Source organism: Octopus bimaculoides, chromosome 11, assembly GCF_046866305.1.
Source record: "Octopus bimaculoides isolate indiv1 chromosome 11, ASM4686630v1, whole genome shotgun sequence".
Classification (NCBI taxonomy): domain Eukaryota; kingdom Metazoa; phylum Mollusca; class Cephalopoda; order Octopoda; family Octopodidae; genus Octopus; species Octopus bimaculoides.
In genome coordinates, this window is record NC_142938.1 from 40121501 (window position 1) to 40140809 (window position 19309).

Consider the following 19309-nt stretch of genomic DNA (forward strand, 5'->3'; position numbering starts at 1 on the left):
CTTTTGGTGTGACGAGTGCATTCAGCAAATCACACACTCTTTGACATTTGCTTTCCTGATTACTCATATGGGCAAAAGTTTCTGAAAAGGTAAGGATAATAGTGTCAGGTATGATTCTGACATCAATATATGCTACGTTTCAAACCAATTGACTTAGTGCCTGCTGAGAAAAAACAACTTAACGTTCATTGTAAATTTTGCTTCCCTACCCTGTATATATATGATAATACAAATAATATGTGAGTATATGCATATATACGTCCATGTATGTACATACCTACATTTACATGTATATATAGATGCATATCTGGGTACAGGACGTCACAAAAAAACGTGGACAAAATGAAAAACAACATAAACAGAGCACAGAAAACAAACAGGCCACATAGAGAATATTTCCTTCATCAGCTGCCCCTGTATATATATGTGTATGTATATATATATGTGTGTATATATACATATTTGTATATATATATATTTGTATATATATATATATATGTGTATATATATATATGTGCGGCGTATATATATATATATATATAATCAGACTGGAGCCTGGTGTTGCCATCCGGTTTCACCAGTCCTCAGTCAAATCGTCCAACCCATGCTAGCATGGAAAGCGGACGTTAAACGATGATGATGATGATGATGATATATATATATCAGGTCACTTATGAGGCTCTCATAAGTGCTACAGGTAACATGGAATCCAGTATAACCTGTTGCATGGTTGGGTTGCCGGCAACTAAACTGGCACCACCACCAGGCTATCCTGGTGAGTGGTGTTGCTAGAAGTCCAGCAGGATTAAAAACAAGACCTGTTTAAAGGGCGGATTATCCTACTGCAAGCTCAACATCTATCTAGCAATAGCATGTGTATGCAGAAATTCCGGTATGGTGTCCGGTGTGCTGAAAGACCACTAGGAGTGAGGCACCCCTCAGCTTCTATTGAAGCATGTCTCTAAGAGAAAGTCACTCTGATATAGAACCAGATATGCAGGGAATGGCATTGGACATTTTGGGGATCTTTGGTTTGTGCTAGAGATCATGGCGCTCCCACATCCCTGAGCCTGCAACTCATATTGGTATCAGACATCTTGCTCTGGCTTGTCTCTGGATAATGTCAATAAAGTGGAGGGGGTCTATGAGGTGTTGTGCAAGCCTTATTGGACTTAAAACTTTGCACAGGCATTGCTGACCTCTGCTCGATATGTGCCTTTTCTTTTTTTGTTCCTATATATATTTATTTTATTTTTAGTATATATTTATATATTTTTAGTATATTTTTAATTTTATTTGTTATTCAGAAGTCCTACAGTGATGGAAAGGTGGCAAAGCATGCAGACCTGATTTGTTGGAAGCACATAGGCGGCCCATGCTAGATATAAAGTTGACTCCTTGTTGCCCAAGACAGTGGTAGGATTCGGTTGCTGCATGAGTGTCTGAGCAGCTCCATTTGGAGAGGGCACTGCTGACCTGGAGGGCGAGGAAGTTCTAGAAAATGTGAACCATAAATTGCCTGTCTTTTTATATCTGGTCAGTTTAGCATGATTGACGGATGTCTACCCTGTGCTTGAAAAATTAAGATACTTTTATTTACAAAATCTGGATGGAACTTGAACATTTCATGTTGGGATGTGCGCACTCTGTTGGATAACAAGAGTGATTGTAGGCCTAAAAGACGTCCTGCACTTGCTGCTCGTGAGCTGGACCGTTATAACATTGATATAGCTGTACTTTCAGAGACTCGTATAGAAGGTGATGGTCAGCTTGAGGAAGTAGGAGGTGGCTACATCTTTTTTTGGAAGGGGAGGCAGAAGGGGGAATGCAGAAAGGCTGGTGTTGGCTTTGCAGCTTGATCTGATATCCTTAAGAAGATGGAGGAGCTTCCTGTTCCAAGAAATGAATGTCTAATGACTCTGCGATTGCACCTGAAAGACGGGCAGTTTGCTATCCTAAGTGCCTATACACCTACTTTGATTAGCTGTGATGAAGATAAAAATATTTTTTATACCCAACTGAGAGCCATACTTAGGAAAATCCCCAATTCTGATAAAGTCAGTCTATTGGGGGATTTCAATGCCAGGGTTGGAACAGACTGGCAAACATGGAACTCTCTAGGACGTTTTAAAGTAGGGAAAATGAAAAGCAATGGTCTCATGCTGCTGGAGCTTTGCGATGAACATGGACTTTACATCGCAAACACTCATTTTATGCACAAAGGTAATCACACAACAACATGGATGCATCCAAGGTCTAAAATTTGGCACTTGCTTGATTATGTCACCATCCGCAAGCATGACATCTATGACATTTGTAATGTCAAGTCCTTTCATTAATTAGAATGCTGGACAGACCGCAGTCTGGTGTGAGCAAAGTTCTGGATAATGATTAAAGAGAAAGAGAGAAGAGGGCCAGTTAGCATTTGTTGGCATCTGAATGTCCACAAGATATATGATGCTGTGTTGAGGAAAGAGCTTCAGACACGCTTGTCCAACATTGAAAATACTGCAGCATGGGAAGATTTTCGAGACCAAGTTCTACAATGTGCTGCTGAAACACTGGGATATGCTACTGCCAGACACAGAGACTGGTTTGATGAAAATGATGCTGAAGTTCAGCGACTATTGGCTGTAAAGCACCATGCCCACACTGTATTACTACATAGAGGACTTTCTACTGTGCAGTGAAATCTAGCGCTTGCCCATTATAGCAGTGTAAAATCACTACTGCAGTGATCTCTCAGGAAGATGCAGAACACTTGGTAGGAGGACCTTGCTCGTGATGTTCAGGCTGCTGCTGATGCAAATGACAGCAAGAAACTTTACCATCTTATGAAGTAAGTTTATGGGCCTAAGAGCTCCACATCAGCTCCTTTGCTTTCCAAGGAGTCTTCCACTCTATTTACTGAACCAACAGAAATCACAGGTCACTGGATCGAACACTTCTCTGAACTCCTAAACCATGAATCAGTTGTGGATGAAACAGTGATTTATACTATGCAACAATGACCTATCATTGGTTCCTTAAATTACGCGCCCTCAATAGATGAAGTTATGACATCAATAAGTAAATTGAATCTTGGTAGGGCACCTGTAAAGGATGGAATTTGTGCTGAGGTCTAGTGATTTGGTGGTGATTACATCATACTGTCCCTTCATGGACTTATTAGTGCAGTCTGGAGGGATGGTACAATGCCTAAGGACTGGAAGGATGCAATTATTCTTCCTCTCTATAAAGTAAAAGGAGCCAGAACAATGTGCGGTAACTACAGAGGTATTGCTCTACTATCAGCTGCTGGCAAGGTTCTGGCAAATATTCTTCTTACCTGCCTGAATGGGTGTCTCGTAAATGATGTCCTCTCTGAATCTCAATGTGGCTTCCGATCTGGTAGAGGGACAATGGATATGATTTTCACAGCAAGACAGATGCAGGAGAAGTGCTATCAGCAGAATATGGATCTTGTTCAGGTATTCATAGATTTAACAAAGGCCTTTGATACTGTAAATAGGGCTTTCTATGGAAAATGCTTGACAAACTTGGATGTCCGGATCACTTTGTATCTATAATCAAATCATTTCATAATGGGACGGAGGCTTGGGTCAATGTTGGTGGTGGCATGGCGGGACTCATTCCTATAGAGAATGGTGTCAAGCAGGGTGACATCCTTGCCCCAACTCTCTTTTCTTTGTACTTTGCTGCTGCTTTTACTCATGCTTTTACTAAGTTTGGCTCTCTGGGAATATATGTCAGATATCGATCTTCTGACATATAATAAATAAGTTCCTTTAATTCCGACACATGTTTTGAAAATTACATGCACTCTATTCCAAAAGAATAAAAGATGTTTTTATAAATGTAATTTTCTCTTCAGGTAACCATCCCAGTTTCTCTGTGACTTTTGCTACCCTGGTAACTATTAACATATTTACTTTATCGAAGTTTTTCAACTAAGATAATATAAATACATACATAAATAAATATATACATATACATACATATATATGAGGACATGCATAAGCTCGCAAGGAATGAAGCCAGTATTCTCCGCTGGATGTGTAATGTAAATGTGAATACCCGTCAGAGTGTAAGTATCTTGAGAGAAAAGCTGAACATAAGAAGCATCAGTAGTGGTGTGCAAGAGAGACGATTGCACTGGTTTGGACATGTGGTGAGAATGAATGAGGATAGCTGCGTGAAAAAGTGCCACTCCCTAACAGTTGAGGGAACCCGTGGAAGAGGTAGGCCCAGGAAGACCTGGGCTGAGGTGGTGAGGCAAGACCTTCGAACATTGGGCCTCACCGAGGCAATGACTACTGACCGAGACCTTTGGAAATGTGCTGTGCGTGAGAAGACCCGGCAAGCCAAGTGAGATCGTTGCCAGGGCCCCTGGACTGGCTCTTGTGCGGGTGGTACATAAGATGTACCATCCTGAGCGTGACCGTTGCCAGTACCGCCTGACTGGCCTTGTAGGGTTTTCGAGCGAGATCGTTGCCAGTGCCCCTGGACTGGCTCTTGTGCGGGTGGCACATAAAAGACACCATTTCGAGCGTGGCCGTTTTCGTGCGGGTGACGCGTAAAAGCACCCACTACACTCTCTGAGTGGTTGGCGTTAGGAAGGGCATCCAGCTGTAGAAACTCTGCCAAATTAGATTGGAGCCTGGTGTAGCCATCCGGTTGCACCAGTCCTCAGTCAAATCGTCCAACCCATGCTAGCATGGAAAGCGGACGTTAAACGATGATGATGATGATGATGAAGGAGATTCAGTGTCACACAAGATGTAACAAGGCTGGCTCTTTGAAATATAAGTACTGCTTGTTTTTGCCAGCTGACTGGTCTGGAGCAATGTGAAGTAAAGTGCCTTGCTCAAGGACACAAAGCACCTCTGGGTATTGAACTCACAATCTTAATGATTGTGATCCAAATACCCTAACCACTAAGCCACACACCTTCTCACACACTCTAACTAAACACTCCCTCCTTTAATCACACACACACTATTCATACCTTCTATATGCATGAACAAATGCCACTGTACCCCTGACCATTGCCTTCTCACTGCTACCAAATAAACAAGCTACTTACCATGGTTATACTCATAAACCTACATTTACATGCATATACAGACACACACACACACACACTGCCTGTACCTCCTATACATACTCATGTACATGGATACATAGTTGAAATTTGTAGAAAAATAAAAGACAAAGACAGGTGTATGAACAATAAGCAGGTGTATTAGTTTGATGCTCAGGAAAGTGAAAAAATCTTTTGTTTCAAGCCTATGCTCTTCAACAAAACAACTTATGGATAGAAACATACATGCATCTTCATCATCAGCATTTAACTACTGTTTTCCATGCTAGCATGAATATATGTTCGTGTGAGTACATATATATACACGTATATACTACATACGTACATGCACTCAAATGCACACACCAGCAGGCACTCCTTTATCACCACAATTACCTCTCATACTTCCCATTAGTTGGAACTTGAACATATGAGTCTTACCCCTGGCTTCCTTTCCTATTTTTTTCTATTTTTTCTGTTGTCTCCATTCTCTTCCTGGTCTCTCCCAAACTTTCCTTTAATATTCAACAAAGGACTATCTCTGGAACTCTATTTTACTTTTAACTTCTTCATTGAGTGACAGCCAAATGATATTATCTCTGAACATCGCTATCTATCTGTCTGTCCCACTTTATATATATGTATGTGTATGTATATATATATGTATATATATATCCCTTGTGCCTGTGGCACATAAAAAGCACCCACTACACTCTCAGAGTGGTTGGCGTTAGGAAGGGCATCCAGCTGTAGAAACTTTGCCATATCAGATTGACCCTGGTACAGTCTCTGGCTCACCAGTCCTCAGTCAAACTGTCCAACCCATGCCAGTATGGAAAGCGGACGTTAAACGATGATGATGAGGATATATATCTCTAACTCCAAAAGTTTCTTTTATTCTCTCTCTCTTTATTTCCTCGTGTTCCTTTCTGTTGGAGAGTGTAGGCTCAAAGCATAAAAGACTTTCTTGCCTTCCCGAGCATCAGACTAATACACTTGCTTGGTGTTTATACACCTGTCTTTATCTTTTGTTTTTCTGTATATTTCAACTATAGATATGTATGTATGTATATGTTTGTATGTATATATATGTATGTATATATATGTATCTATGTATATATATATATGTATGTATATATGAGGTTTTTATTCCCATGCTAGCCACCTGATATGATTGGTATTTTCAATAACAATCTTATCCTTATCTATATAAATTTATATACGTACTTCATCATTATATTCACTGTGGTGATATTTTGACCATATCGCACAAGGAATTTAGGCAGGCAATTTAAACTGGTCGTGTGCATACATTCATATATATGTATACGTGCGTATATGTAAGTATTCATATGTTGCATATATATATATATATTTGTATTTATGTACTATTTTACATGTATTCCACTGATGAAGGCAAAGCATTTCTTATGCAAAGCCAGAAATCTGAGATCTGGAATTATCCAATAAATTTTTTGCTAGTTTATTTTGTCTCTTTGTCTTCTCTCCTGGTGTTGTATGAACATTTAATGTGGTTTTAGAGTCAAGTTTTGGCTGCTATATCTAGCATGGTAGTATGTTTTAGATACCCTTAATTATAATTTTAATAATAATTATGAGGTTTTTATTCCCATGCTAGCCACCTGATATGACCGGTATTTTTAATAACTATCTTATCCTTATTTATATATATATCTATCTATATATGTATATATATATGTATACACAGATATATATATATATATATATATATATATATATATATATATATATATATATATATATATATATATATATATATATATATATTTAAATAATAAGGGTGAAAAATTGAATATTAATTTGATTAATATCAACTTAAAACCAGTGGCCTAGCATATTGAAAAATCTGAAGATTCAGAAAAATTATATTACATAGATATAAGAGGGATGACCACTAAGTGGACATCCATTATGCTAGAAGAAGACCACCTATGGCCTGACCACTAAGAAAAGATTGTTCACAAGAAAATTTAGCAATATGCTAGGCCACTGGTTTTAAATTGATATTAATCAAATTAATATTCAATTTTTCACCCTTATTATTTAAATTTAAATGACCATGTTCTCTAACCAGCAAAATTCACTGCGGAGAATTATTTTTGGTATTTGGTGCGCCAAAACAAAGACTTTTGAAATATAACCCCAAATGTAATTGGTAGAACTGTATACATGCTCAATGTCTCGTGTATAGTTCTGCAAATTATATTGCTATGACAATCACACTGATGAGTTGCAGACATTTGCGTAAGTGGTAACAACAAAACCAGGTTTGTGATTAATCTTTATATTTTGTATCTTTTCTACCTCAACAAAGACCTAATCGGCAGCATAGATTTCTTCTGCTGCACAACACCCGCCTTCACACCGCCAATATGACTAAGGAAGCCATTCAATCGCATGGCTGGGAAGTGCTGCCACACCCACCGTACTCTTCTGATTTGGCACCAACTGATTTCCACCTCTTGCGATCTCTTTCAAATGCTATGTGCAGTGTTTCATTCAGTACTGATGCAGAATTGAGAGCTTGGTTGGATCAATTTTTTGAGTCAAAATCAGGTAATTTCTACCAATGACATATTGATATAATGCATATTATACGTACATATATACACAAGTGTGCATTATAGGTACATATATACACACGTGTGCATTATACGTACGTATGCACACACGTGTGCATTATACGTGCGTATATACATATATGTGCGTTATACGTATGTATATACATGTGCGTTATGTATACATATATACATGTGTGGTATACGTACGTATATACGTACGTATATACACGTGTGCATTATACGTACGTATATAGGAAGTTAGTGTTTGTATGTGGCAGATGTTCAGGAGCAATAAACACTGTAAATGTGCAGAAAACAACTTCTGCCATATTCCAGGGGGAAAAACTAGACGTAGTTGATAGCTTCCGCTATCTAGGTGACCAAGTTAGTCGTGGGGGAGCGTGTGCTGAAAGTGTAGATGCTAGAATAAGAATAGCCTGGGCAAAGTTCAGAGAGCTCTTACCTCTGCTGGTGACAAGAGTAAAAGGCAGACTGTATGATGCATGTGTACAAACAGCCATGCTACATGGCAGTGAAAATTCGACGACTGGCACCCATCCAACATTTCCTTCATTGGACACTAAACTCGGCTTGCGAAGACCTGTTGGGGCAAGCGAAAGCGAAATGGTGAGGGCACCACCGTTCGAGCGTGATCGTTACCAGCATCGCCTCCCTGGCACTTGTGCCGGTGGCACGTGAAAAGTCATTCGAGCGAGATCGTTGCCAGTGCCGCTGGACTAACTCCTGTGCAGGTGGCACGTAAAATACACCATTTTGAGCATGGCCGTTGCCAGTACTGCCTGACTGGCCTTCGTGCCGGTGGCACATAAAAGCACCCACTACACTCTCGTTGTGGTTGGCGTTAGGAAGGGCATCCATCTGTAGAAACTCTGTCAAATCAGATTGGAGCCCGGTGTAGCCATCTGGTTCACCAGTCCTCAGTCAAATTGTCCAACCCATGCTAGCATGGAAAGCGGATGTTAAATGATGATGATATATATATGTGTGTATATATGTATATATATGTGTGTATATATGTATATATATGTCTATATATATATGTATATATATGTGTGTATGTATATGTGTCTATATATATGTGTATATATATATGTAAATGTATATATATATGTAAATGTATATATATATGTAAATGTGTGTATATATATATATATATATATATATATATATATGTATATATATGTGTCTACATATATATATATATATGTGTATGTGTATATATATGTGTATGTATATATATATATATATATATATATATATGCCCCCTACCCATCTCTCCTCTTTCCACATGACCAGTGTTTCGGCCAGGCATGATCTTTCTTTCTTGGCTTGACAGCCGATCGGCAACACCTCTTATGTCCATCTCCTATGTTCCTGCCTTTAGGCTTTCAGTTTGTTCTAACCAGCTCAATTTGATTCGTTCTCAGTTGAAAGACACCTGTTATTTCTCGATATTTGCATTCGTTATTGAGTGCCATGTTCTATGTTTGTTTGTTTTTTTGTCTTTGTTGTCATACACATTTGCTAGTTTTCTTAGAAAGGGGTCTCATGCTCTTAGCTTTAACTTTTATGGGGGGCAACCAGATCGAACTATCTCAAGTGTAACTGCCCAAAATGGTCGTGACTTCTGGAACTTCGCTGAAGAAAGAAAGCCACAAATGACCCGTCTTTTTTTGCCCGTTCCTTCTAATTGTTGTTTCTCTTGTCCGCCTTTGTATCATCTATGTGTCTGAATGTTTAATGTCCTCTGTTGCGTTTTTGTTCCATTTTTATATTTATACTAGCAGAAATACCCGGGTTAAAGAGAATAATGAAATCTAAAAACGCCGTCTAGACTACGCAACCCTCAACTGTTAGTAGCTACGATACCATATTTCTACATTAATAACTCTCCAATCCATGCCAGCATGGAACATAGACATTAAGTGGAATGCCAGTCTCTCATCTAGGAGGGCCTTGAAATCAATGTTACCAACTGGGGACTATGTGTGTCGCAGTGATAATAAAAAGACCCAAAGGAGGTCTGCAACGAAATAATTTTACTCAACACTTTGCAAGTGAATCAGTGGAGGCAAAGATGCGTCTCATTTACTTGACAATTTATGCACCACATTGCAGAAATCTGTACCGTTGAATTACAAATAATGCTCATCTGTTATGTTCGGGTTAAAATTTCATCAACATCAAAAATATATGAATTTTGATGGGAGTTATGGCCGTTATACATAGAATATAATTTCCAAATTTCATAAAGATTCGTTCAGTACTTTTGATGTAGTTTTGGATAAGAAAACAAATGACTAATGTGTGTGTTTGTGTGTGATGGGTGTATATATGTATAGATATCTGTATGCATGTATATATATATATATATATATGTGTGTGTGTGTACATATTACATGTACATCTATATATATATACATCTACACATATGTATACATATACATGTATGCATATATATCTATATATATATATTCTATGCATATACGTGTACATATACATGTATATGTATACATATACATCTCTTTCTCTCTCTCTGAAAGTATCTGTCATTACAGTATCGAAATGCGATTGTTTCAGTTAGTGGAATAACGTGTACATATACATCTATATGTATTCATATACATCTCTCTCTCTCTTTCTCTCTCTCTCTCTGAAAGTATCTGTCATTACAGTATCGAAATGTGATTGTTTCAGTTAGTAGAATAGTTTCATTTTTAAAGTGAAAGTATTTGACAGGAGTGTTTTTGTTTCACTTTTGACACGTAATACTTAAATAGTGGAGGAGATATTATGTTGCTGTGGGCTCGAACTCTGCAAGAAGTTAAAAAAATTTTTTGACTAAAACAAAACTGGAACCCTAAGTAAGGCATGTGTAAAATTTGAATGAAATTGGTTGCGTAGTTCTCGAGTTTTAGGGATTCACACAGACAGACAGACAGACACACATTCTCATTTTTATATATATAGATATATGTGTGTGTATATGTGTATATATATATATATATATATATATATATATATATATATATATATATATATATATATGTATATATATGTGTGTGTGTGTGTGAAGGCGCATGGCTCAGTGAGTGGTTAGAGCATCGATCTTACGATCGTGAGATTGTGAGTTCGAATCCCGGACCAGGCTGCATGTTGTGTTCTTGAGCAAGACACTTTATTTCACGTTGCTCCAGTTCACTCAGCTGTAGAAATGAGTTGCGACGTCACAGGTACCAAGTTGTATCAGCCTTTGCCTTTCCCTTGGATAACACTGGTGGCGTGGAGAGGGGAGGCCGGTATGCATGGGTGACTGCTGGTCTTCCATAAACAACCTTACCCGGACTTATGCCTGGGAGGGTAACTTTCTAAGTGTAATCCCATGGTCAGTCATGATCGAAGGGGGTCTCAGCATGTATATTTATACATACATGTATATATATATGAATACATATATGTGTGTATATGTATATATATATATATATATATATATATATATATATATATATATATATATATATATAGTAATAATATTAGGGAATAAAAACTTATTCCAACCTTACAGGCAAAAATCGGTGTAATATTACACTGGGTTTCGTAATATATAATATATATGTATATAACTAATTTAGAGACGAACCACCACACTACAACTCAGTCAACCAAGAACCTGTCCAAAACCATGCTGTGAGGCTTATACCATATCAATATTTATCTAAGATTTTAATCTATAATTTTAATAATATATAATATATCATAAAGAAACGTTCATCATAAAAATATAAATTTAAAAATCAAAATTATAGATAGGACAGTAAAAATTAATACAATAATATAAAGTGTGAAAGTATAAATGTATAAAAGTCACATATATATATGTGTATGTATATATTTATATGCATATATATGTGTGTATATATATATATATGTATACATATATGTATATATATGTGTGTGTGTGTGTATATATGTGTGTGTGTATGTGTGTGTGTGTCTATACATGTATGTGTATATATATATATATATATATATATTTGTTTTGCAAGATTTTTGATGTGAAATTGTGTGTTGAAACAGATGTTGTTGTACTTGGGGATGGTCATATTGCCAGTTTAGCCAATAAAAACACACGCACTGTATATTTGGTGTTAATTTGCTTCAGCTTTATATTACATTAATCTTAATCTTATTTCGGCCAGAGTTCTTTCGTCACACTTCTGTGACCTCATCAGTGGTCTTTTGTTTCCTTCCTTCTTATGTGTGTCTCACCTTGCTAAATATCAGCCATTTTGTATTTTGTATTCCTATTGTATGTGTCTACGCATGCGTGTCTTTCAATGTGTCTGTGTCTTTTGTAAGTGCATGTGTGTATGGGGAGTGTCTGTATCACCTATATTCTCTGTTAATATGTGTTCGTTTGTATTTGTTTTTATTTATTTATTTGTTCATGTGTGTGTGTGTGTGTATTTTTTTTGTTTTTTTTTTTTGTGTTTAATTAAATTTTGTTAACGTATGTAGTATTTAATTCCATTTGTTTATCTATGTATTGTATTATACTTTGTTCATATTATTATTGGTTTATGAGTAACATGTTGTCACATGCTGTGGTTTGTGGTTTGTGTTAGTGTTCCATTCTAGTTTCCTATTCAGGCTAGGTTTCTCTTCTATTATGTGTGTAGCTTCAGTAATTTGTCTAAGTGCTGCATCACTGCTATGTGTAGATAAGATTTTAACTTCTATGTTGTTGATTGAGCCTCTATGTTCTTGCTCAGCATGCTGGTACAGAACTGATGAGTTCTTCCCTTCCTTAAGTTCCCTCCAATGTTCGTTTGCCCGCTCCCCTATGCTCCTTGCTGTTTCGCCTACATATGTCATTGTCTTATTTCTGCATCGTCCCTCTGTACATCTTATACTATAGACCACATTTCTGGTTTTGCAGTTCGTTTGTGGGCTAAATCTACATACAATACAGTTCCTATCAGTGCAGGGGGTTCTACTGAAAGGGTATGTTCTACCATACCATGAAGAGATTGGCCACATCACCGGCGATACTAACACCGATGGCTGCCCCCTCGTCCTGGGCGTATAATTTGTTGTTAAATTTAAAGGTGTGGCCTTTTAGGGTGACCTTTATACTAGCTCCTAGTGCATGTGCGATCATTTTCTTTACCTGGTGGATATTAGTGGGGGTCCGTATGGCTCTGGTCCATCCACTCCATCTCTCTATAGGGGTCTTCCTAGCCATAGAGGTAATTGTGGGTGGTCTACCTCTTAGACGTCTACTAGGGCAGAAATCTCTAAGGTCGTATCTATCTAGATATACATCGTCATATGTCAATCTAAGTAGGAGGCCCAGTTCTTCTGTGTTGACTTTTTGGAACTCTACTTCACTCTCGTTGATCATCTCGTGGATTTTACTGATAGTTCTTTTTATTGTCTATAGATCTCATCATAGAGATTCTTCATATACCTATACTTATACATATTTTTTAAACTTTATATTATTATAATTTTGGGAGAGGCTTCCCCTCAGTCACCTGAACTTCATTTCCTATTCACATATATGCTTTTTCATTAGTAATGCTTTTCTATGTATAAACATAAAAATAAATGTTTTCCCAAATATATTGCACTTCATGTTTGAAGCTCCACTGAAGCTATAGTTTCAGAAAATTCATATGAGTTGGCTTTGTTTCCTCATAACTTTCTGAAAATTTCGACAAATACTTTTCAGAGTGTGTAGATTACAATTATATAAGAATTTTAATATGAAAATTAAAATTGATAGGACAGCTCACATACATACAGACACGCATTATGTTTTTTCTTTCGTTTTTTTTTTTTTTTGCAAAAATTTTATTTCAAAACAAATTGTGTTATAAGCAGAATCAACACCATCAGAAGCATATTTGTAGAAAATATCATTAAAAAATATCCATTTTTCTGAAAGCTATGAGGAATATCATGTTTATGTTTATGTGTAGTGAAAAATTGAGCTCATCTCATTCACAGTATTGCCACCTTTTTGGTGCAAACTGAACGAAACAAGTATATTCTTTGTTTATATATAATTAAATATTGTTTCATACAAAATGAAAGTGAAGCAAAGCAAGCTGATAGATATATGATAGCAATGTAACCCTAGTATTAATCATGTTAAAGCAATGGGCATAAATGTCCCCAACTGACTTTGTTTCTTCATAACTTCCAGATAAATGGATATTTTTTTAATGAAATTTTCTACAAATCTGCTTCAGATGGTGTAGGTTCCGATTATATCTGAATTTGTTGTGAAAAAAATCTATTTGAGGGAGTGGGAGGAGGAGTTTCAGAAAATTCACATGAGTCAGCTTTGTTTCTTTGTAACTTTTTGAAAAATAGGTATTCTTCAATGAAAATTTCAACAAATACCTTTCAGAGTGTGTAGATTGCGATTATAGCAGAATGTTATATGAAAATAAAAATTGGTGAAATAGCACACATACATACTGACACACATTACATTTTTTTTAATAAATTATTTCAAACCAAATTCTAATATAATTAGAATTTACCCCATCTGAAGCATATTTGTAGAAAATTTCATTAAAAATTTTTTCCCTTTTTTCTGAAGGTTATGAGGAAACAAAGTCAGTGGAGCACATATGCCTACATATGGTGCATCTAATTCCAACTGGTCACTGTATATCATTGCACATGCATTTCTGGAAATCCATAGTAAACATGTATTATTTTAAATATATGTGTGTGTTTGTATATATAGTTATAATAAGAACCACAAGTCTTGTTCAATACACCTACCCAGAGTTTCCTGGTCAAAAAATTTATTTATTTCGCCATTTTCCAAGCTGATGATGTTTCAATATTTTGAAATATATTTTTCCATGTGTTTTGACATGTTTTCATTTCTTTTTTCTCCTTCAGACTTGCCATAGCTATGCTGCTCTATGTTCTTATAGTACTAATCTCAACTCAAATAATCCATGCTGTCACGAGTGAAAGCACAGTTGAAACTTTCAACTCTTTCTATGACTTTTGGTTATTCCGGCTGTTTTTGAACCTGCTTGGTTATGCTACTTTGTTTTTGCCAGCAGCACTTCTTATCCGTTACTTTAAGAGAAGTGGTTACAAGAATAAACCAGGTAAACCCTTTAGTTTTTACTTATGCATTTATTTAATTGTTTTTGTCATGGTTGCTTTGTGTGTAATTTTCCCACTGGAAATGCTTTGAGAAACTTCAGCTTCTGTAATTTAGCACTTGTAAGCATATTTAAACATGTACCTTAAAAATCTTTTTCAGTGAGACTAAAATACTTTTAAATGTCATTAACATGTACTAAGTTTAATCTACAAGGTTGTTACAGAGGTAGAGATACAGAAACAGGAGGAAGAAAGTGGTTTTGGGGTTTTGTTGTTTGGGTAAAAGCATTGAATGCAGTAAGGTATGAAGTGGTGACCTAGGCATTGAAAAAATTAGGAATTATGTTGAAGCTTGTCAAATTCAGCCTCTCACACCTACCCTACAATGTTAATCTAAAAATAAACAATCATACATCAAGATAATACATGATTAATTTTTTTAAAAAGTGAATAAATAAACATCAATTTTGACAAAGTAATCTGAATGCTAAAGGAATAAAGAGAAGATAAATAAGTGAAAGGAACTGTTTGGAAGCAAAGGGTATAAAGGTGCCACATGTTAGTTTTTTAGATCACAAACAAATGAAATTGCCTCATTAATTTTATAGATCACAGAGTCAGTCATAAATGAAGTAAATCAGAAGTAACTAAAGCTTCTCAACAACAATAACTTATTAAGATAATCTTCACAGATTTTCTATTGAAATTATAGCCAACACTGATTTGTTACAATGTTTTGTATCTGAATATGTCTAATGTAAACAACAATGCAATCAAAGATGGAAAAAATGGGCAATAGGTATATATACCATATTTCAGGAGTTTTTGCTCCTTTGTCAGCACCACATTAACCATCCACAAACCCATTAACCATTCACAAACTCATTGCTTAAGTAGCCACTAAATATAGTAGTACAACACTTTGGATATTCCAGTTTTACATATTAAACACATTCCTGGCAGCTGGTACATACATATTAATGACTTGAAAGCACAAACGTATTTCATTATGCAACTGTAGGATACTATAAAGTATATTTACTGTTTTATAAGTCAGTATTGTGTTCTACAGTGTTAGCAGTGTTATTAAATCACTTGTTAAAGTTATCTCTACAGATTTTCTATAAAACAATAATGATTAAAAAGTAGGACACTGCTACAGTTTTGGAGTAATGCCCATGGCTTTGTAACTGATATTGTAAAATTCTAAGTCTATATTCTGCTAAAATTTGCCTGCATTTACTTTCACTGATGCTAAAACTAGCTAACAATGCAAAGAATATCAAAATGCAGGATTACAAACCCTGTAGTCAGGGTTTAAAACTTTACTATCTGGGATGATATAATAACCAGTGTGGTCCTCCTATGGACATGTTTTACATCTTCACCAATATAAAAAAAACATGGTCTTATGCAAAAGACCTGGTTTTGCTTGTTACATATTTAATAGAGTTGGTTGGACATTCAACCATACAAGCACAGAAAAATGGATATAAAGTGTGAGATGGGGAAAAAAAAACAACTCCAGATGATGTTGAAAACAATCCAGAAGCTCCTGTTTGTTGTTGCTAAAAGATAAAAGTTACTGTTGCCTTTCTTCACACCAATAATTGAATAGTTAAATTTAGCAGCTATACAAATTTGGTCAAATCTAATAATTAATTGGACTGATCTGGTTTTACTGCTGTAAGTTATAGACTGTCAAGTTAATTTCTTTGCTGCATTTTGTCAGTGTTTTGTTTTCTTTATTCTTATCTGACTATCTGGCCCAAACACATAAGCAATATGGAGCTATGGCAAAGAACAAATCAAGTTTCGATTAGGGAGCAAATATTTAAGAAAAAGTGGAAGTGGATTGGTAGCACAATTAGAAAGGACACACCAAATGTAGCGAAAAGTGCTTTATAGTGGAATCCTGATGGATATAGAAAGAGGGGTAGGCCTAGGAACTCGTGGCGTAGATCAACACAAAAGGAACTAGAGAAAGGGGGACATTCATGGCAGAGTATAAATACAGAAGCGAAAAATTATGCGACATGGAATTCAATTATAAGTGGCCTATACTCCGCGTTGGAGGGTTAAAGGCAAGAAAGAAAGACTATCTGGAGTATATTGTTCATATTTTACCCAAAGTATGACACCAACATTAACTCACAACTCCTTCAGCAGAATTCTCCTCATTTTCATCATCTTTATGTCCACTTTTCCATGCTTGTATGAGTCAGACAGAACTCATTATGGCAGGTTTTTCTGTAGCCAGATACCCTTTCTGTTGGCAACCCTCACCTATTTCCAAGCAAGGTAACATTTCTCCAAGGCCAGACACATTTTTCATGGAAGACCTCAAATGAACAGCATCACTTGTGTGATAGTAACACTTGTTTAAAACCATTACATGGTGTCAAGACACAAGGGGGGGGGCACACACACAAATGCAACAGGCTTCTTACAGTTTCTGTCTACCAATTCCACTCACAAGTCTTTATTCAGCCTGACACTATAGCAGAAGACACTTACCCAAGGTGCTGTGCAGTCAGACTGGACCTGAAGCCACATGGTCGGAAAGCAAGCTTCTTAATCACACAGCCATGCCTGTGTCTATGTTTGAATTGAATATGTTCATGTATTTGTTCAGCCATTACAATTTATTCCTCTCTAAAATATTAGCTGTAGCCATATGTTCTTATTTTTATGAATGAAATATTCTAAATGATTCTCAACTGGTAACATTATTGTATGTATCATACAACAAATACCCCCCCCCTTTTTTTTCTCTACTACTACTACTACAACCAGTACTTTGAACATTTCATTGATTTTGAATTTATAACAGATGTTCTGAAAAAATGCTAAGGTAAATGTTAGTATGAAAAAATATTTTCCACCCAACATTCCAAATTGATTGCTAAGTAAATTAAAAACAAGAATACAAAACTGCCACAGTCTGCCAACTCAACACCTGAAGGTAATAGGCTGAAATAAAATATTAGTCTAAAATTTGCTAAATTCAAATGTATAGTTTTGCACAGCCAAAATATTAGATTTTATCTTTTTTTTTTTTTATCTACAAGTAATTACCTCCAGTCCTACCTGTTTTTTTATATCTTTTAAACCTTTTCTCATACTCATTTTTTCCTTATTGTTTTATGCATGATATATATATATAGGTGCAGGCATGGCTGTGTGATAATAAACTTGCTTCCCAACCACATAGTTTCAGGTTCAATCCCACTTGTGACACCTTGGGCTGACCAAAGCCTTGTGAGTGGATTTGGTTGGTGGAAACTGAAAGAAGACCATTGAATATATATATATATATATATATATATATATATATATATATATACACATATGTGTGTATGTGTATATATGTTTGTTCCCCCTCCCCTCTACTGCTTGACAACTGATGTTGGAGTGTTCACATCCCCATAACTTGGCAGTTCAGAAAGTGAGACCAATAGAATAAGTACCAAACTTTAAAAAAAAAAAGTACTGGGGTTGATTCATTCAACTGAAAATTCTTCAAGGTGGTGCCCCAGAATGGCCAGTCTAATGACTGAAACAAATAAAAGATTAAAAAAAAAAGGATACGCACACGCAAATTTTTAATTCCCCACTTTCTCAAATTCACAAAGTGATTGCTATGTTTCAGCTAAACAAACATTATCTGTGTTACTTTATTAAGATTCTCTCTTGTATTGTCATCATTATCATCATCACAATTTTAATGTCTATTTTCTCCATGCCTCCCTGACTAAGGTAGGATTTGTTGTGGCTGAGTTTTCTACAGCTAAACCTTCTACCTCATCAACCCTCATCTGTTTTTAAACAAGGTAATACTTCCTGAAGTCTGAACATGTTTTCATGGGAGATTGCAAGCAAGTTACTGCTTCTGTGAAGGTTGTTTACAATTAGCATGCTGCATCATGATAAGGACAGACACACATACACATTTATATATATATACAGGATTTTATTTTATTTTTACCACTGACCAAATTCCCTCACAAAGCTTTGATCAGCCTAGGGCTATGGTAAAAGGTGCCACACAGTGGGACTTGCTGCACTATATATAGAGGGTGCGATGGGTAAATTGTCACCATTTTATATTTTTAATTTCTTGCATGTGCATTGTTTTTGATTTTGTTGACCACACAGTATTGTAGGGTCAGTTGGGCATTGTCTGTGAAAAAACTACCATGATGCAATTCACTCTGCCAGAAATTTGGAAATGACATGCTGTACTACTTGGTATTCGTGCTGGAAGCTCCAATAGAAACATTCAGAGTATTTGGGTGTCAATCTAAGGACAGTGCAGAGGATTTGGAAATAGTTGGATGAGTCTAATGGTGATTATGAAGGTACAACAGCTTGAAAAACTCACTTTGATCATCCTGATAAGAAAAGAACTCCTGAATTTGTTGGTGAGATCCAGGCCATGATTGACAATGATCCCTCCAAG

The 19309-nt window shown here is 36.2% G+C and overlaps 1 protein-coding gene and 1 long non-coding RNA gene across 7 annotated transcripts in view; both read left to right on the forward strand.

Annotated features, from left to right (window-relative positions):
• Positions 1–3862, forward strand: part of LOC149133265 (uncharacterized) — an 11064-nt gene extending 7202 nt beyond the window's left edge. The window contains exon 2 of the long non-coding RNA XR_016243649.1: positions 1308–3862. This is a non-coding gene — a long non-coding RNA (uncharacterized LOC149133265). The remainder of the gene's footprint in view (positions 1–1307) is intronic.
• The window catches only part of LOC106880632 (adenosine 3'-phospho 5'-phosphosulfate transporter 1), a 34063-nt gene that overhangs the window by 10343 nt on the left and 4411 nt on the right, over positions 1–19309 (forward strand). For 3 of the 6 annotated variants that reach the window (XM_089359839.1, XM_089359838.1, XM_089359842.1), the window contains exon 2: positions 14632–14849. In XM_089359839.1, the coding sequence (XP_089215965.1) occupies positions 14645–14849 (205 nt within the window). In that variant the 5' untranslated portion in view covers positions 14632–14644. Of the gene's footprint in view, positions 1–3874; positions 3913–7439; positions 7682–14631; positions 14850–19309 lie in introns of all 6 variants that reach the window. The other 3 variants (XM_089359843.1, XM_089359840.1, XM_089359841.1) reach the window with 2 other exon arrangements.